The sequence below is a fragment of the Balaenoptera ricei genome, chromosome 9 (genome assembly GCF_028023285.1).
Source record: "Balaenoptera ricei isolate mBalRic1 chromosome 9, mBalRic1.hap2, whole genome shotgun sequence".
Taxonomy (NCBI): Eukaryota; Metazoa; Chordata; class Mammalia; order Artiodactyla; family Balaenopteridae; genus Balaenoptera; species Balaenoptera ricei.
In genome coordinates, this window is record NC_082647.1 from 44,514,562 (window position 1) to 44,535,861 (window position 21,300).

At 39.1% G+C, this 21,300-nt stretch overlaps 1 protein-coding gene across 9 annotated transcripts in view; it reads right to left on the reverse strand.

Moving 5' to 3' along the window:
• BBS9 (Bardet-Biedl syndrome 9) overlaps positions 1–21,300 on the reverse strand; it is a 713,234-nt gene that overhangs the window by 304,273 nt on the left and 387,661 nt on the right. For all 9 annotated transcript variants that reach the window (XR_009504851.1, XR_009504850.1, XR_009504853.1 and 6 more), the window contains one exon: positions 9,053–9,275. Coding sequence is in view for 3 of the 9 variants with exons in the window: in XM_059932716.1 (XP_059788699.1) it covers positions 9,053–9,275 (223 nt within the window). In the remaining 6 variants the exon portion in view is untranslated. The remainder of the gene's footprint in view (positions 1–9,052; positions 9,276–21,300) is intronic.

Below are 21,300 nucleotides of genomic sequence, written 5' to 3' on the forward strand. Positions count from 1 at the left end.
GGCCTTCCCAGATAGTTACTCCTAATTGCTTCTCCTCTCAAATACAACCATAATCCTGGATTCAAATGCTCTTCCACTAACCTTTATTCATCCCAGTATGGACTCCCTATTACAATGGATAATTACGAGCATCCTATTAAAAACTGAATGCTTTCTTTACTTGTAACAATATAGTTTGATTTTCAAAACAATTTTGAAACAGTGTGTTATTTCAAAACAAGGTGGTGCTATCTCAATATTTCAAGTGAGGAAACTATGGCTCCTGAAGAATAAGTAGCTGCACAATTGCTAAATGGTTGAGTTTGTCCTTCCCACAGCAGCTACTGCAAATCAACCTTAATTTACCACCTCACCATTCACCCCTTCTTGCTCACAGATTATTATAAAACTTTATTTCTCCAAAGCTCATGTGGCTGGACTTCATTAAACTTTCTTTTCTTTAAATCTCCCTATACTTCCAATTTATATCTGGGTTCTCATTTTTTTCTCTTCTCAAATACTAACTCTTTTCAGTTTACCTGTATTCTAGACTATTCCTCTGCCTCCTCAAACCTTCCCATTTAACATGAATGTTGGATTTTAGCACTCTCATCTTGCCACCACCCCCTGACCTTCAAACATCTCGAAATATCTTTTCTAAAGAGAAGAAAAAGAAAAGAAATAAAAATCTTGATCATAGCCTACTTACTTCTTTTTCTATCTGCCTTCCTAAACTGTTCCATCCAGTTACAGAAGGATCTTTCCTTGACCTTCTTCTGTCCTTTATAGTACTGACACAACCTCTTCTGGGAATTCCTTGAAATTCACTTCCTCCCTGTAGAATCCACCTCTTGTCTGGCTCTGCAGATAAGTCCCAAATCCAGTGTTCCCCAGCTTCTGCCTTCACTACCAGAGGGTTCATCCAATTGCAAAGTTGCAATGATGACCTCTAAGCTGAGGATACTAAAATCTACTTTCAAGCTTTAATCTTTCCCTTCAACTCAAATCCCTCAGATCCAGCTATTGACATATTTCTTTTCTTGGATGCATCTTAATCATCTCAAGCTCACTGTATTTGAAATGAAGCACATTATTCATAACAAAATTACAAACTTAATCATTTCCATCAATGGCAACTAAAAAACTTGATGAACTATCTATATTCTTCCCTATTCTTCATACTTCTCTCTATCCTGCATACCACCATCAGATTAGTATTTCTAAAACACTGGGAGTTATTTTTGTTTTGTTTTGTTTTTTAAACCATTTTTAAAATTGAACAAAACACTGTTTTTTCATAAATCACTTATAGCTTAAGAATCTATAATAGCTTCCATCACCATTTGCATCATGCTCAATCTCTTTTATCCAGCTTTTCAAGTTCCTATAGCAAAAGATGCTTACTGATCTACCAAACTGAATTTCTAATCTGAAACTTAACCAGTTTACTTACAGATCCATACCTCCTTGCTTAGATCACCAACTCTATCTATAATATCTGCCACTATCCTTTCTAAAAGTCTAAAATTCACACTTACTTCAAGATTTAGCCTCTTTCGAAACAGCTCCACTGATTCATTCTAAAATATAAGGTAGACCAAGGTCAGTTTCCTATTTTTGATACTATACTACAGTCTATGAAATATCACCATTATGGAAAGCTGGATGAAGGTTACATGGTATTCTATGTAGTATTTTTGCATCTTCCTGTGAGTCTGTAATTATTTCAAAATAAGAAGTTTAAAAAATATATGATGGGCATCAACTATATATATACCAGGCATAAGTAGGATGCTGTGTTCACAAAAAAGAATACAATATATCAATATATTGAGTCTTTCATGTACTTACTTTCTATCTGGAGGTATTATGGACTGACTTATGTCCTCCCCAAAATTCACAGGTTGAAGCCCTAACCCCCAATATGACTGTATTTGGAGATAGGGCTTTTAAAGAGGTAATTAAGGTTAAATGAGGTCATGAGGGTGAGGCCCCAACCCAAAAGTACTAGTATCCTTATAAGAGGAGGAAGACATACCAGGAGTGTGCATGCACAGAGAAAAAGGCCATGTGAGGACACAGAGGGAAGGTGGCCATCTGCAAGCCAAGGAGAAAAACCTCAGGAGAAATCAAACCTATGAGCACCTTGATTTTGGACTTCCAGCCTCCAAAACTGTGAGAAAATAAATTTCTGTTGTTTAGGCCACCCAGCCTGTGGTATTTTGTTATTAGTTTGCCCTAGCAAACTAATACAGTGGTAAGGGATGAAGTAAAAATATTAAACAATGGTACCCTACAATAAGTACTGTAAGAGCCATATGACTAGAGACCAGGGAAGCACAGAGAGGAACTAGTAGTACCAGGAAGGCCAACGAACGCTTTGTGGAATATCATTTCTTCTGGGTCTTCAGAAATTAGTGGTAATTTTACCACCAGCTAAAGACTGACACTCTAAGTCAAAGAAACTATTTAAAAGTATAGAAGCTTACAAAGCATTGTGTATATGGAAAATACTGAGAAATTCAGTATTAGTAAAGGATTTTAAGGAAGAAAGTACAGAATATAAGGGTAGAAGGATAATGTGGGTCTATTTAGTAAGGAGCATTGTATTTCAGGCTTAGAACTTTTGATTTAATGTGGTAGGTAACACCTGTTGAATATTTTCAAGCAGAGAAGTAACATACCCAGATCCCTATTTTTCCAAAGAAACTCATATTCATGGAAAAGTATAAATTCATTATGGATGTATACAGATTTAGCTACAAGAAAGGAAAATCCATACCATTAGCCATCACTATGCACTTCCCCATGCCCACCTCACCCCCAGGCCTAGGCAACCACTAATATACTTTCTATCTCTATGAATTTGCCTATTCTGAACATTTTATATGAATGGAATCATATAATATATGGTCTTTTGGACTGGCTTCTTTTACTCGGCATAATGTTTTCAAGGTTCATCCATGTTGTAGTTCTTTTTATTGCTAAAGAATATTCCACTGTATGGATATACTATATTTATTTATCCATTCATCATTTGAGGAATATTTGGATTGTTTCCACTTTTTGATTATAATGTTGATATGAACATTCATAAGTTGTTTGTTTTTGATGGTAGTACTAAAAATAAAAGAGGATTTTTAATACAAGAAGACTATTGGTAGGTCATTTTAGTAGTCTGAATAGGAGATAAGAGCATTAGTAATGTAATGGCAATGTGGAGAGTGAAAAGAGATATATTTGGGAGGTGCTACCATCAGGTTTTGGTGACTGACTGAACATGGAGAGGAAAGGAAACAGACTCAAGATTGTTTCTGAGGACACTGGCCTGGGCATTGGGTAATATCATCGACTGAGATCAGGCGCACCGTAGGAGATGAACTCAGGCATGTGGAATTGGAGAGGACTGTGGGGTACTGATGGAGACATGTGAAACCTGGAAGATGCCAGACAGAAAGGTAAAAATTTAGAAGCACGTGGAATTCAGGCGGTAGTTGGATCAGATCGTCCAGGAGACCATAAAGATGGAACACCAATAGTCAAGAGACGAAAAGGAACAAGAAGGCACAAAGCAGACTGGAAAAGACAAGCCTGAGGGGGCCAGGAACAGTTTCCAACAGTAAAAGAGAAGCCAAGGAATGAAAACGTTCTAAGAAGGAAATGGTCTCACTGAAAAAGGCTGCAGAGCAGTCAAGGGGGTTGTAGGCAAAGTGCTCACCCAATTTAGCAATTATGAAGCCACTTGGGAAAAGGTTAAAAAAGTGCTCAGAGATCAATAACTTGCATGATTTGGCCTACTTTTGGAGAGGAGAGGCAGAGGTTGGAAGGAGGCAGAATCCATAAACTAGCTGCACAAAGTCCTGCAAAGTACCTGGGTTTGTTTATCAGAACTGAAATACAGACAAGCCCCATAAACACAGGTCATTGCCCGTGAATAACATAAAAGTCATTAATTTCCTGATTTATGAAACCAATCTTTGTTTTTTCCTTACCACCATTTCTGATACAATTATAGTCATTTTATTGTTGGCATTTTCTATCACAGTCTCTTTTTACAAAAGTTATATACGTTATTTGTAGGAAAATGTACACATTATATGGAAGAGAAATAGCAGGAGGACACTCAGACACCACCTATAACTGTGGCACCTAGGATAATTATCATTAACACACACCTCGGTTTATATGCTTCTGGACCAGATTGTGAGACGTGTATCACTGAAGCTCTGTCTTTTGCTTTCTGCCTTTGCTGACTTACTTAGAAAGACCTATCCTGCACCTCCATACCTATGTATCTACCTCTATTTCATTCTGTGTTTTTGTGTTTCCTTTTTTTTTTACATTTATATCTCTTATCCATCTGAAATGTATCGTGGCACACAGAATGGGTTAGGGAATCTAACTATTTTTTCTCCAAATGGTTGGCCTGTTCCCAGCAACATTTTTCAATTAATTCACCTTGTCCTCTCTCCATTGCTTTGAAATGCCACATTAGCACATGAGATCAGAATTCAGGCTAGCACCTTCTAAATTCTTACATACATAATTTGGGGGAGGGGGGGATTCTCCTACTTATAGATGTTCTAATTATCCCAATTGTAATCATAAAAAAGCAAAAGCATAATACAAAGATATTCACTCAAAAACTGATTGGCCACTTATAAAATTAGTCTCTACTCCAGTATCTTTCCACATTTAACACTAGAGGAATCCCCATCTGCTATCAACTTTTTGTATTGGTTCATCTCTCACCAACTGTTGGAAACTGTTGCAAATACAGCATAAATGTGTTGCAGAGGGAAATTACAAATCTTGCAAATGATGCAAGATGCAATGCAGTTAAAGTGTTATTAGAGAACCGCTTGTATCACATGCAAGGACAGTACCCGGAGAAAATCTGGCAACTGAGGACAGGAATAAAGAAAGATGCAGATGTAGAGAATGGACTTGAGGACACAGGGAGGGGGAAGGGTAAGCTGGGACGAAGTGAGAGAGTGGCATGGACATATATACACTACCAAATGTAAAATAGATAGCTAGTGGGAAGCAGCCGCATAGCACAGGGAGATCAGCTCGGTGCTTTGTGACCACCTAGAGAGGTGGGATAGGGAGGGTGGGAGGGAGACGCAAGAGGGAGGAGATACGGGGGTATATGTGTATGTATATGGCTGATTCACTTTGTTATAAAGCAGAAACTAACACACCATTGTAGAGCAATTATACTCCAAAAAAGATGTTTAAAAAAAAAAAAAAAAAGAAAATCTGGCAATTGGTCCAGTTAACAATGAAGAGAAGAAAATTGGCTAGAATGATGACATGATAGATGTTTCTGAAGAAAATGGTTTGCATATCAAAGAAAGACCCCTAGGAAAATGGATAATGCCTTGGAATATTTTTTCCTAAAAATTACCTTCTTTGTGAAGGTGCTAGTTAGGCCAAATTTGAGTGTCCATCATCATACCAGAAACAAAGCAAAAACAAAAACCTCACACAATTCCTTCATTGCTGTATCTAAGAACTGGCACAAAATTGCAGGCATAACATAAATTTTGGCAAATATATGATAAACTTACTGTTAATTTTAATTTTACTCTTTTTCAAACAAATCTTTTGTTTTCCTAATGAAAACAATGAAATGTTGGTTCCAGTTTCAGGTAGTCTTTTTCTGATACCAATTAGTCTTGAACCTTCCATACTTTAATCAATCTAGCAATCTAAGGTAAACCTCAGACTCAAGCACCTGCAGGGATGCAGCAAGTAACAAACAGGTATGATTAAGCCAGCTAGGCAACTAAAGGCATTCACATTCAGATTTTTTTTTAAACACTACCCTGGTGGCCCTCTGTAACTCTTATTCTAAGGGTAGAATACATACCACTGAGATTAGAAAAAAGACGTTTAATGAAAATGCAATATTCCCCAGCTGAAAGATGTGAATACAGAGGTACAGATAAGAAAAATACAAGTTTGATGGTTCTGTAATAAAAAGAATACCCAATAAAGATTAGGCTAAATCCTGATAGAGAAACTGAAGGTTGATAAAGGCAAGCAGGAGAAATGTGAGGCAAAGAAGTCCATAAGGTAATTCCCAGTGGGAAATATTTTCAAATTCTGGACACCAGGGAGGATGTTGTCATGATGGCCTTTACTGGAGCAAAGAAAGGGCACATCCAAGGTGCTGGGTTCATAAAGTCATGAGGCTAGAGAAGACCAAGAGTTTTTTATTCTGAGATTCATCTGCAATTTAATAGGGAACATGGTAAAATTACAGACACCCCTGCCTTTTAATGTCAACCACTAAGTCACTTCATCTTCCTAGGGCCTTCGTTACCTCAGCTATTAAGAGAGGGAAGTAAACCAGATGATTTCTGAGTTCCTGCCCAGCTATTAAAAAAAGATCATGTCTGTGAAAAATGCTTGTATGCTTATGTGTTCAGTAATCTACTCCTTTCTAATATGCCACTTTACCTTCACATATTCTGAAACAACTACTATAGCTAAACATCATAAATTTCACAACTACTGGTTTGAAGCAGAAATAATCTCTGTAATAATGGTACCATGTCACCTACTGAGATAATAAAAATTAAGCACAAAGCAAATACAGGGTAAATCCTTATTATATTCCTCATAGCAAAGAAAAGAGACTGTGTGAAATTTCTGCCCTTTTCCTCCCACAATCCTAGGCCAATTTAAGTGAAAACAAGGCCAGATCAAGAATAGCTCACACAGGAGGAGGCTCTGGCTAGAAATATATTTGTACCGTGTGGTCTGTGTGGTCTAGAAGGAAGCACAGTGGGCTACAAGATTTGGATTCTAGACCTAACCCTTCCAGTAACCATGTAACTCTGGGAAAGATATTTAGCTTTCCTTAACTCCATTTCTATCTGTAAAACAGCAATAATTCTACATGTTTCTTCTACCTCAAAAACGTGTTAAGAACGGAAATTAGTATGTGAAAAATCTGAGCTCTATGGAGGAAAGGTATTATAGGCAATAATGGAGCATGGTAATGACGAAGAGCACTGATTTAACAAATTTTAAGAACTCGCTATCATGACTGGATATGGCAGGTGGGAGGGAGAGTCACTCAACTAAAGTCAAAAAGTGGGTCATCATTAAGTAAAAGCAATCAATTATGACCGCAACAAATACGCACAGCCTCAATCTCTCCAACGGGATGAACTCGGCTAGACTAGCGTGACAGGCACACACCTGGCTTCCAGATTCCTGGTTTGTGAACAAACACATTTTCCACCTTCCTTCATTTCTCCCTCCCTTCCTTCTCTTCCTCCTTTCCTCTGCCTCTTCCTTCCAAACATTCAGAAATTTTACATCAAGGGTTTCTAAGGACACAGCCCTGAGGTTGCTTCCAAATCTAGTTAAACAAATGTCTAAAGTTCTATAATCAATAAATGTGACTAAAGAAGCATCGTTTCTCTCCAGGTGTCCAGGTGTTTGCTCACAGCAATGCCACCGGACTCCTAGTGGCTGTTCCCAAAGAGGCTCCAACGAGGACGTGGGGAAGAGAACGCAGGGCTACCGAGGCCTGCACTGACAAACACACCAGCCAATCAGGGGGTCAGTCCATCTCTTTTTAAGCTTTCCCTTTTATGTATTTGGCCTTCTCCCTCAAGCCTCCTTTGTTTCTCCAATTGGCAAAAAAGGAGGGAGAGCCATATACTGATTGCTGATTATAGTGAACATTTTTCATTTACTATCTCATTAAGCCTACATATTTATTTCTTAGGAAAATCATCCTAACAGTGGACAGAGATGGATGAATCGAGGCCCAAGGACCAGTTAGGAGGACGTTAACAAGGGCAAGATGAAGAAGACCTAAATTAAGACAAACTATTAGAACTGTTTCTATGTAGGAAGGCAATTCTATTCTGAGATGCCATATTAGAAATATTTTGGAATGAAAGTTAGGTTCTGCCTGTGTATGATTAAGGCAAAAAAAATTTCAAACCATAGAATACAGAATCCCATGGTCCCAAGCCAGCCATTCTCTCCACCCCAAATCTATAAGGTGAATTATGCATACATCCGTACAATGGTAATAATTATAGTTTGAATTTTTTAAGTGTATCTCTGTTCCAAGAATTGTGCTAGGTGCTTTACAAACATATAATGCCCTGGCAACAAGGAAGGCATTATTATACCCACTTTGAAAGGAGAAACTAGACTCTGGAAAGTTAACAAACATATCCAGGTCATATGAGCAGTAACATCAGCATGGGGGGGCGGGCGGTAAGTGTACGAAATGCATGTAAGGAGGAAGATGAAAAACTCCACACCACTTCCCATACTATGGTCCTTGCTTTAGGAGGAAATAGATGCTACCGCTGCTGCATTTAATAAATTCATTTACTTATGCTCCTTGCTGCTGCCATAAAGAGAGACACTAAGTAGAGCTAAGCGGGACTTGGGAGCTGCGGCCTCTAAAGGACCGAATGCAGCGCTACTGACGGCTCAGCCCCTCTGACTGCGGGAAGGGCTGACTTGGATGCCCATGGTCATCACTGACTGCCCAGGTCTGGGCAACCGGGATCTCTCTCCCCCTGGCACACAGAGGGCTCAGCCCTGAAGCCTGCTCATGTCTCCTGATCTCCAGTCTTTTTCTTTGTCTCTTCCCCCGTATTCTGGTGACCACAACCAGGAAAACAGCAGAAGGGATGGGACTCATCTGGACTACATTAGCTGCTTGTATTATGCTATTTACATTTATGAAATACGGTATCGTGAGATCACATTTAGTAAAATTTTCCTTAAAAATAGTTTTATTCTCTAATCCACTTTTTATTGGTTAGAAGCAAAACAAAATGCATCATATATTTAAAAGCAGAGGGAAGAAAAAAGACATACCATTCTAGAAATGTCTAGCAAGCAAATACCCCAAGAATATTTATCCAAGTGGTTACCCTGGGATATCTGAGGGGAAACGTGAAAGCAATTTTCTTGGCTATCATCACTTTAATATGAAATGTAAACCCCAAGTACAACCACAGGCACATTCCTTTAATTTGGCCAAAGTACAGTTGTGTTTTGGGAGTATGAATGGAGCTCTTACCTGGCATGACCATGGTCTGCGGAGCCGCTGCGTCAGTACTTAGGCAGAGACGTCCACCTTTGGCTAATCGATCGCACAGCAAGGTGATATGTTTCTTCAATCGGCTTGTGTCTTTGGGTGTGCTCAACTGGCTGCTGAGGTTCAAAGCCTGCTCCTTGGAACTCTTCGATAGGCAGGTCTTCAAAAGGTGGGAAATAGCAGCATCCACCGTTTCTTCCCAGCCCTGGATGCAAAAGCCAATTTGGAATTTATGCATAGATGACAAATGAGCAAAGTAAGCACTTTACTGTTAATCAAGTTATAAGATTATGAGTGTTTTTATGTCCCAGTGTTGGGGACTTGTTAAGAGCTTGGTGTCTGGAATATTCCAGAGCAGTCTGGTTTTAAATTCTAGCTCCGTCAATTGTTTGACTTTGAGCACATTACTTAATTCCTCTTAGCCTCATCCTCACCTACAAATGAGGATACTAATAATATGTAGTATCTCCAAGGGTGGGGGTGATTAAATGAGATGGTATATGAGAAGCTTTTAGCCCTGTGCCAGGCACGATAATCATCATCATCTCAGGTGTACGCATGTTTGATGATCCAGAGAGTGAAGCTCTAGGATTATAGTTCATTCTGCTGCTGAAGGAGAACCAGCCAGGACAAGGGGAGACTGGGGGAAACCGGAATGGAGAGAAAACCCTGATGTCTCTCTCAGCTATTGGTCCCACAGCCTTGGGTTTGCAGGCCAAAACCAGAGGAGCTTTGTCAAGAGGGATTTTGGGAGATACAAGCCTATCCAGTCCCACTCCCGTGCCCAGGTGACAAAAAAGTGACACGAAGTGAGGAAGTGAGCCGTTTACCCCCATTTGCTGGGAACAGTGTGGCTGGGTTGCAGTGAAGACCATGAGGAGTGCAGTGCCACCTCGGCACCCTGCAAGCTGTAATTCTAGGGATATCTATGGCGGGCAGGGACCGCGGTGTCATCACAGAGGATTGGCATGAGGAAGCACCACCCTCAGGTGGGTTCAGATAACAACAGAATGAGAAGTGGGAGGGGTCAGCTTATGCTCTCCCATCGGACATCCCCAGGGGGCCCCAGAGACAACTGGATATGATTTTCGGGGGGTCTGGAGGTCTTAAGCAGGAAAATAGAGAAGTGTGAATGAAATCTGGGTATTATTGCCAATGTGATTGCATTTGTACCCAGAGGCTGGTGAGACCTAGAACACCACAGGCTTGACAATCAAAGTGAAATTATAAAGGATGATACTGAATGACTATCCTCATAGAATACTGCAGAATAGTCCAAGTCCCTCACATAAGGGGTGAGAAACCTGAGACTCAGAGAGGAGTCCCTGGGTGACTTCACTGTTGGTACCACTCTATCCTCAACCTTATCAGTTGAGCCACCTTTCATATATGCAAATCGGATTACATTATTCCTAAACTTCAACTCCTAAAGCCAAATGCTCAGTTTAGCATATAAAGCACTTTCTGCTCCAGCTCCTGCTCCATTTTATTCTCTCCCTGTCCATCTGCACCCCCACTCTCACCCTGGCCTCTACACATGCTCGGCCCTCCTGCTGCAATGCCCTATCTCTACTTGTTACCTGGCCAACTACTACTTACGACTCAACTCAGGCACTGCCATCCAAGCATCGCATTCGTGGGCCCTCTCCGGGACTCTGAGACCTCACACACCCACATCCATCACTGTACTCCTCACCCTGTGCAGTGGCCACTGTCTGCATGCCTGGTTTCTCCAGTGCCTGGAGGTCTCCGCACCCCTAGCACTGTGCTTCGTCAAGAAATGTGTTTGCTGGACAGAGAGATGGTGAACTAGGACCTTAGCATTGGGATGACTTTGGAGATCTTTAGTCCAGTCTCATGGGACGTTCCCTGGAATACAGTAGCAACCATCTGCCTAGGTATGGTTGTCCCCAAGATCCAAAATTACTACTTTTGGGGGCAGTTCACTCCTTTCAGGGACATATGTAACCAGCAGAAAGCTATTCCTAAACTGAGCCAAAATCTGCCCCGTTGGCCCTTATTCTATCCTCCAGCGCCATGGAGAATAAATCTAACCTCTCTTCTACATGACAGCCCTTTATATCTGTGAAGACAGCAATTCTGTACCCTCTCCTCCAGAATAAACATCCTCAGTTCCTCCAGCTCTTCCTTATATAAACATGGTTTCAAGTTTTCTCTCCATCCTGACCACTTGTCTCTGAATGAGCTCCAATTTTAAACACTTAAACATTTATACAGCTAACTAGAGAACCCCAAACTGACCCCAAGACACCAGGCTGGGGATGGGAGTGCAGGGTGGAAAGAGCCGCCACCCATTTACTGGAGTTCTCACTGCCAGCCTGGCCTCTGGTTGCCTCTGCTCTCTTGGCAGCTGCACCACACTCCTGATTCACAACGAGCAAACAGATGATTAAGCCTCAGGCCTTTTCCACACTCACCACACATCTTCCTTGTAGGCTTAAGCAGCTGGTTCTTTAGAGCAAAGTGCAGACTCTGTATATATCCACTAGAGAACTTCCCGCTGATTGCCAACATCAGGATTTTTTACTCTATTAACCCATTATAGATGGCAAATTAGGAAACAAATTAATTATTTTTAAATGAGATGTCAAAGGCTATAAAAACAGCTTCCTATCCCAAACCACTAAAGAATAATAAACTGCTGGTTACTACAAAGACATCTCTATACAAATATCAAAATCTAAACTAGACAAATATTTAAAATTGAACTGTATTTCAATAATAATGGGAAGAGGTAAATTAAGACAAAATAGTAACCCAAATGTCATTGGAGAGGACATATTTTCAAGTTGTTTTTGAAGGCACTGATGATGACCTCTGGAGTATAAGAAGGAAAAATCCTTTGTATATAATTTGGCATTTGTGTGCTCTGTGGTCATTTCAGCATTAAAACAGTTCCTACTATTTTATAGACTATTCATCTAAGCAAACTACTGTTTTCATAAGTAGGTTACAGTAACATATTAGATAATTTAAGTAGATATGGCATTCGGTTAATATAGAGGTACTACAGAATTTCCTTTTCTACTGCCAACTTGCAGATCAAGTCAAAAACCATGTCATGTTTAGGTATTTGGCATGGATATTTCTTTAATATAATGAGGCATGATGCCAATACTTCAAAAATATTGTTACTGAAATACAGGGTTATTATCTGGAGGGCCTGAATTGCTACATAAACTCAAATATGATAATAAAAAGGAATGTTTATGAGACAAAAGAAGAGCCTTAAAAATGCAATGTGATAATCCACTGATCAACCATGTAGCATACTTACCTGATAAAATGTGAAACAAAACTATGTGGAAATCTAGAATCTCAAGTATGAGAAGTACATTAAAGATAAGCTACTTTAACCACCTTTTTGGTGTTTGAATCCATTACCTTTATTTACAGCCCTTAAATTGATAAGTCCAATATTCAGTTTTAATGTCTAAACACACACACACACACACACACACACACACACACACACCACATGCACATACCTGACCTTTATCCTTTAAAGTTGAACACCAATTGTACTAATAATTGAACATCAGTTGATGTTTATCATTTGAACATCAATTACCTCTCCTAATTGCAAGAGTGAAAGAAAATCTTAATTTTGGTAAAATGGTGCTACAAAACATCTGGAAGGGAAGAAACTACTAAGCAAGTGCTCTTTGGTGATAGTTGAAATGACTTTAGTTCTCAAATCCATAGCCTAACTCTTAAAGTCCCAGTTAACCCATGTATGGCTTTTAGAAAACAACAGTAGGTGTGAAGTTACAGCTATAAATGTGTGACTAAATCCATAAATAAATTTAAATGTACATGTTACTCTGTTTTATCTTCTTCATGGCCCTTGTCAGTACTAGAAATTAATTTATTTACTGGGCTTTTTTGTGCTTACTATATCTAGTCTAGTATTGACGATCGGGGTTTTGCTTTGTTCCCAAGGTCTAGGCTCTACCCCATGTGGTAACTTAACTTTTGTCTTAGTCCTTCTACCTGAGCCCCTACGTTGGGAGCCTGCTTAAAGGGTCACTCCTTAAAGGACTGGGCTGCCTTGCTCCTGCCAAATCCCTTCCAAGAATCTAGACCTAAGGCTGTAGCCCTGCTGCCGGACTTCAGTGCCAAGCTGCCTGCTGTGTGCGTTCCCCAACATGGCTTTTCATGTTTCACCTGCCTGTGTGGAGGCTCCTATATGCCATGCTGGTCCCAGATGCCTCTCTGTACCAGTGTGATGCCCCATTTCTAGGAGGAAGCTTTTCAAATTCAAGGCCTCAGCCTCTGCTAGCCTGTTCCTCCTCCTGCCTGAAGTCAACCGAGCTGTGCTTTTTGCTATCCAGAGACCACACAGCCATGGCTGAGTTTCTGACTTCCCTGCTCTACATACCCTGCTAGTCTCCACTGGTCATTGTGCCCAAAAACCAGTATAAGCAAGTGGCTTTTCAGAAACGGTAAGACGCAGAAAGTTTGACTAAGTTTGTCAAGTTAATTTCCTAGGGTATCAATCAAAGTAACCAAAGAAAAAAATAAACTAAAAGAGTATTCTCATGCCACCTGCAAATTAAAACAGCCGAGTTGAAGATAACTGCCCCAAGGCTTCTGGATTTTGACTTAACCTCATTCACCTCAACAGCCTCTTTCCTGTATGACCTTAGATAAATCACTTAATCTCTGCAGGGTATATCTAAGGTCTCCATAAAACAGGAATAACACTATTTGCCAAGCCAATTTTACATGAATGGTAAGGCACTCAAATCTTAAGCAGAAGATACTATGGCATAAGCATGTATATTCAATCCTACTTTTTTTTAAATCAGAAAATACAAATACACAATTGGAATCCAATGTGAAGAGTAATATCTTTAAACTTTTATTCAAACAAATTATAAACTTCTGGGCCTTCCCTGGTGGCACAGTGGTTGAGAATCTGCCTGCCAATGCAGGGGACACGGGTTCGAGTCCTGGTCTGGGAAGATCCCACATGCCATGGAGCAACTAGGCCCGTGAGCCACAACTACTGAGCCTGCGTGTCTGGAGCCTGTGCTCCACAACAAGAGAGGCCGCGATAGTGAGAGGCCCGCGCAAAGCGATGAGGAGTGGCCCCCGCTCGCCGCAACTAGAGAAAGCCCTCGCACAGAAACGAAGATCCAACACAGCCAAAAATAATTAAATAAATAATAAAATAAATTTATAAAAAAATTATAAACTTCTGCAAACTTATGTTTATAATAGAAACACTACCACATCCGCAACTATAGTAGTATAGGGGAAAACAACACAATGCCATGGTAGCATTTGTTACCAAATGTACACACAGTTAACTCTAAGGGAGAGAGGAAAGGTTAAAAAAAAAAAAAAGAAATCTGTGTAAAGGAACAAATGGAGATTGTGTACCCACATCCCAGGTTTCAGTTGAGGAGAGAAGACTCTCAGAAATGGCCCGTCTTACATTATACATTTGAAGGTAAAATGACCTTTACATCGTATTCATTTATTTGAAAAAAAACGTTGTATTAAAGAGAAATAAATTTCCTCTTGAATAGATGTAAAGGATTCACAATTAAAAGTCTTTGGTATTTATGATTGATCTTATGATTACTACTACTTTGTATTGTATCATATTATAATTAGCCAAGATAAGGAAAAATAATCAAATGAAGGGTCACTGTAAACCTAGGTACAAAGAAAACTTATTTCTTTAGTTGTAAATTATATATTTTGGAAGATATAAGAATTTTTCCGGATTTATCTAGGTTCAGATTATTTCTAAAGACTAGATTTTATTCAGTGAATCTTCCTTCATGCAAAGGAGGGCTTGAAATGTTGAGCTATTTACCTTTGAAGAGTAAAACAACTCTTTGAACCTGAAACAAAATAAAATAAAATTTAAAAATGAAACCAAGCTGTATGGCCTACATGGCATCTTAATGAGTTTAAAATTATGTTCAGTGGTTTTTATAAAATAAAACATTGAAAAAAATCAGCTTAAACTTTTTCAACCCATCACTAATAAAATGAAGCACTCCCCAATATCATCATCTTTTAATCTTAAACTGAAGTGATTTATTGGACTTCAGTATTGTCATGATTCAAAAGCTGTAAAAATCTCATTCAGATTTTAACCAAAAGTAGAACAGGGTGCCAGCCTTATCAACATAGCATTGTGAAAAATAAAGCACATTGCTTCCTATTGGATGAAAATCCAAAACCTTTTTGAGAAACAGAAGCTAAGCAATCTTCATGGAGTTTAGCAGCAGTACAAGCAGAAAACATAAGGTTGCTTCCAATCAACCTACTCTGATACTTTTTTTAAGTTATGTTTTGCTAAGAAATTTGCATTTGACCTGTACTCCCATTCTGACCCCAAAGATTTAGACAGAGGAAGGAACACAAGTAGATTACCTGAATTATCATGAAATCTGATCCTGGATAGCCGTATTCAATTTTAAAACAAAACAAAACATTAATGATGTCCCACCTAGCCAATCATTTTTTAAAAAATAAATTTATTTATTTTTGGCTGCATTGGGTCTTCGTTGCTGTGAGCGGGCTTTCTCTAGTTGCGGCGAGCGGGGGCTACTCTTCATTGCAGTGCACGGGCTTCTATTGAGGTGGCTTCTCTTTGTTGCAGAGCATGGGCTCTAGGCACACGGGCTTCAGTAGTTGTGGCTCGTGGGCTCTAGAGTGCAGGCTCAGTAGTTGTGGCGCACAGGCTTATTGCTCCATGGCATGTGGGATCTTCCCGGATCAGGGCTCAAACGTGTGTCCCCTGTACTGGCAGGCGGATTCTTAACCACTGCGCCACAAGGGAAGTCCCTAGCCAACCATTTTGACTAAGCATTAAAGTCTGCTTCAGGCAAAAGCTTCCAGTCACATGCACTATTCAGAAACAACTTACAAAAATATTAAGACTGGAAAATAAAATTGATAATGAATATTCCAAGGGAAACCTGCTTCTGGTGATGGTAGATTAGATCATTTGGACCAATTATCTCACTGAGAATAACTAGAAAAAACATATACAAAAATCACTTCTTTGAAGTTATAGAAAAGCTAACAAGATAGTAGTTACCAGGTCAAGATCCAGGGGACAAGGGAAGCCCAGGAAAGCGAGTCCTGAATTTGTGGCTGCTTTTTCCCCTGAGGTCATTAGTTACCTGGCCTAACATGCAGCTTTGGTCCTTCACTTATTCACCATCTCAGGCTATGACTTATGCTTGCTTATGTATTTCCATGTAAGAGCCAGCATGGGTCATGAGAAGGGCACTGGGTTAGAAGTCGGAAGACCTAGGCTAAAATGTGGCACCTTTCCTTACAAGCTGTATGTCTCTGGGAAAATTATTTTAGGTCTCTGGGTCTCAGTTTCCTCATCAGTTAAAAATCAGAAAAATAATTTCCTTTGCCAGGTGCTTTTAGATTTAATGAGACATATTTAGCAATTGTAGTTACTTAATTCCATGCTATTATTCTTACTTCTGGGAGTTGTCTCTAAAAGTTGATCTTTTGGGGGCTGGTTCTTGTGAATAATAATGACACTAGAAATAACAACAAGAGCAAAAACTATTTAGGACCTCTTATGTACTAGAAAGTATGCTAAGAAATTTACAAATATTATTTGTAAATAATTATCTTGTTAAATTGGTATTGTAACTTCTAACTAAGGTGCTAGATGCAAAGTATTTTACCACAAATGACACAATTATTAAAAGTAAGAGCTGTAATGGGATTCAGGACTGTATGGCTCTAAATTCCATGCTCTTGGTCACTAAACTACAGACCACTTTTTCCCCATTTCATCATGTGTGCCTTTCAATCTATTTTCATCAGATCACCTTAGGCAGAAAATATCATATGAGGTCTTCCCCCAGAAAATTTATGGTCACAATTAACATATTCATGGAATCAAAATTCAAATCAGCTTCTTCATCCAAGTGAATAATCTGTATACAATTAAATAAGATTTTACTGCATAATCAAAAAGCACTATGATTTGTGCCAGTTTGGATGGGTCAAAGCTTTTAGCACCTGCATAGACTACTGTAACTAACATCTAGGAATGGCCTTGGGACACCACATCCCCTGAAAACATAACAATGGTCAGACTTGACTCTGATGAGTCTGAGTTATGTGCTCATTTCAAGGACTCATTACTGAGAATACTTGGAGAGCCCATTCTTATTATGGAATCAAAAGATTCATGGGGTCACAGACTCCCCAAATACCCATATATCTGACAGAGTCTGGGGAAAATCTTACTGAAGCTAGGACGAGAGAAGAGCCATGTAAATAAACTGAAGGCATCAACTCCTCCCTAACAATGCTGTGTTCTTAAAAATCTCAAAGAATAGGAAATAACCAAATTCAAGAAAAAATGTCCCAATACACATGAAACCACTGATTTAAGTGTAAAGCACTTTTCTTTAGGATCCCTTTCTTTCTGTGTCTCTCTCTTCCTTTTAATTAGTTTGTATTTTTTAGGACCACCCAGAAGCTTCACTCTTTTAAGATTCGCTTACCTACTTCTTTCTTGGTCAAAGCCATTGGTGGATCTGAAACAGCTATAGGAAGGTCCAAATACTAGATTTCTATTTCTATCTTCCTTCAAATAGAATTCAAGTCCGAAGAAAAAAATACAGAAAATGGGATCTGAAGTGACTGACTGTACACCATTCAATGTTCATGTCATTTTTCACAGCAATCAAGCCAAGATAACAGCAACACAGCAGCACAAATCTCAAAGTTAAATAGTAATTGTCTACATAATGAGGTACCTTCCCGTCAACTTTGTGAAAAAATCAATTATATAGTTTGAGTTCTTTTTAGTGTTATGTGAAGCAAACAAGTAGATTAAATTTGTTAGCATTTTCTAATATAGAATCCAGCACGGGTACACATAATACACAATATAAATTATACTTATCCTTGTTAAAGTAGTCATATTGGAGAAGAATAAAACTTCCGTATGATCACCTTGTCAAAAGTTCCCCCATTGAGTCAGGTTTCTCATTTTTGTGAAGCTCCTTAGCTTGGGTTCAAATCTCGCCTCTGCTGTGTTCTAGCTATATGACCTTGGGCATATTTCCTCATTTGTAAATTGGAAGTAATAGTTGTGAAGCAAGGATGTGGATGCAAGTAGTTTATCTGACAGCTGATCCAAGAGGTGCTGGTGGGAAGTGAGTAAGTGAGAGGGGGAAGGGGGAGAAGACAATAAACTGCTGGGCTGTGAGCAGTTACCGCTGTAGGTAACTGGTGCAATCCTGCTGGACTACTCTGGGAGGTGGTGTGTAATGTACCTTGGACTTTGCCAACTGGAGGGATGAGGGAGCTGGGGTATTAATCTACCAACCCCTGTCAGTCATTGATCAAACATGTGGCTGCACAGCCTCTGCCAAACAGGGAGAATCCCCAGGCAGCAAAACGGCAGGTGTCCAGCATGTAGAAGCTTTCAGGAATGGCAGGAGGTGGAGAGACATGGGTGAAGCACAAACAGCATCCAGCACAGAGTGAGGATTAAATGGGGTAATGTATGCAGAGTCCTTGGCCAATGCGTAGTACTTAATAACGCTCAATAAGTTAGTTTTCTTACATTTCTTTGAATTGGGGGAGGCAGGCCTATATCTTCTGTGTGTGTATGAATGTGTATGTGTGTGTGTGTGTTTAATTTCCCTCCTTATTTCTCTACAAAACAGGGATGTCTTCTAATTAGTGAAGTTTATTGGATGTGGTTCTGAGATTGCTAAAAAGTATATAGAGATGCTTATGACTTTGAATTTACAGCCAATGGGTTAGAAAATAACTAACCACTGCAACTGATCACTGCCATTAAACCACAGAAATTAGATTTCATAGGAAACTGGCAAGTTTCACCACTTTAAATGCAGAAAGTGAAGCATATTCCTGCTCACAATATCAGTGATTTCATCCGCATCGTCTCATTCACTGTGGTGGGAGAGAAGACCTGTGTTCCTGCAGTCCTCATAAATGACATATCAGTGAAAATCAAAGCTTAGATTTCATAATCATGTTATGCAATCTGCCAAATTAGGAGTGATAGCAACCTTCATTACTTCTCACAGTTTATTTGCAGCTTTCTCTTCAAAACGCAACAACTGGTAAGATCTTTCCTACTTATATGAAATCTGCTTCTGGTTCAGGATGCCTGCTCCAAGACGGAACACCAAGGCATTGCCCTTTCCTATAACTTCCTGTCCCCAATTCAAACCACTCACAAATTTCCTGTTAATAAAAAATGACTGTAATTAAAATCTTTTACTCTGTGCCTACAATTATGTTCCATCAATTCCAGAGCAATTTTTTCACATTTTAACATCTCTGAAATAGATTGTGTCAATTTCGGCAGCATCTGACAACCGCTGGCTTCCAGGCACCAGTCATGCTATTGCTGTCAGTGCCTGTGTATGCGCAGTCTTTGTCTTAGCTGTTCATATTTTGTCACTTCAATTGATGGATGTGCAATGGCCATACTTTCCTGTCAAACTGATTATCATTTAAAATATCAAAATTATACTATGATTCATCATTGAACAAAAAAGTTGTGTGCACGGAAAGGCATGGGAATAGAACAGTTGGAAGTATAAATTTGAAATTAGTGAAGCAAATATTCATGACAGAAGAATGACAGCAATTCCATATGTTCTTGCAAAGCAAAAGCAAAGTGCCTTCCAGGATGTAAAATAAGAAGATACAGATAGGAGAAATGTATTATGTTTTGTTACTGAGATACATGCGCACAGATTACTATTCTCTGTCAAACAATACAACTGAAGTAAGAGAAATTGCCAAGTCTCTGGGATAGATGTGGTTTGATTAATTAATGTATCACACAGGACTATTGTTAAAGCAGTAAACATCAATTTGCCTAAAATTTCTTGCTAACTATGGATAGAAGCTTCTTGCACCAATATACGATTCAACTGAAGGAAAAAAACGAAGCTTTGAGCTCAGTCAAAATGGAAAATTTTTAGAATAGATATTAGGGACTCAGAAAAAAGTCATGAAGGCAACAGTGGCACACTCTTAAGGTTGTGTCAAAATGCTCTTCATGGCACACAGGACAATGCTGTGTGTAAAAACACGGATAGGGATCACCTGTAGTTGAAAGGTGACTTAAGAGAATCAAACTTTGAATGTGAAGAAGTTTCAGGAATACCTTAACCAATTTATGCTGCTTTCCTCTTACTGAGGCTCAAGAGTAAGATGTGATAAAATGTATGTCTAAATAAGTCTAAAATCTCTTTCAATAATTATCTAAAATTTTAAGTGATAAAGAACACTATGTCATAGTTTAATTGGCAGTGTTTGTTTTTTTTTCTAAGCGGTCCATAAAATAATGCTGTCACTTACAATGGATGGCATTCCATTATTGAAATAGTAGTAACAAGAGCTAGTAATTCTTGGAGATTGTATATGCCCAGCACCATGTTTAGCACTTTATGTACATTTCCTCAATTAGTCCTCCTATGAACCTTAAGAGGTTTATAAAAGGTGTCCTTAACATCTGCACATCTTCGACAAGTAGTTTCCAAATGAGTTCACACAAGTAATATTGTTTTAAAATAAGGTTTAGCACTTCTGTGGTAGTATTAATAATAGCAGTAGTAGTAGTAGTAGTAGTAGTAGTAGTAGTAGTGGTGGTGGTGGTGGTGGTGGTGGTGGTGGTAGTGGTAGTGGTAGTGGTAGTAGTGGTATTCTGGTCTTCCAGTTGACATAGATAACTAAACATCAAAACCCTGAATCTAAAAATGATGGTGAAGACACCCAAAGGAGGCTCAGTATATGGTCTAGTTCACTGAGACCAAACGAGCAATGTAACTTTCTTACTTTGTGTAGGAAATAGAATTTGGATAAATATTATTGAAGAAGAAAAACCTTATTTTATACATATTTTTATTCAATATTTATTGTGTTTCAGTAAATCATGAATAGTAGACCATAGCCAAACCTAAGGAAAGCCAGATTACGTGGTTTAAAAAAAAAAAAAAAAAAAAAATACATAGTAGAGGAAAGGATATACCTGAAATGTAAAGAGAAATTCCATGTGTACAGCTCCTCAGATCCTGACATGGCCTTTCTCCCGACCTAACTGTGTGAAGGGCAGTGAGTTTCTGGCTCTGAGCACCTCTGAACTGGCAGATTCCTCACTCGGCACGAACTGTGTTTTCCAACAAACTCTGGGCATGTCTTCATGAGAAAGG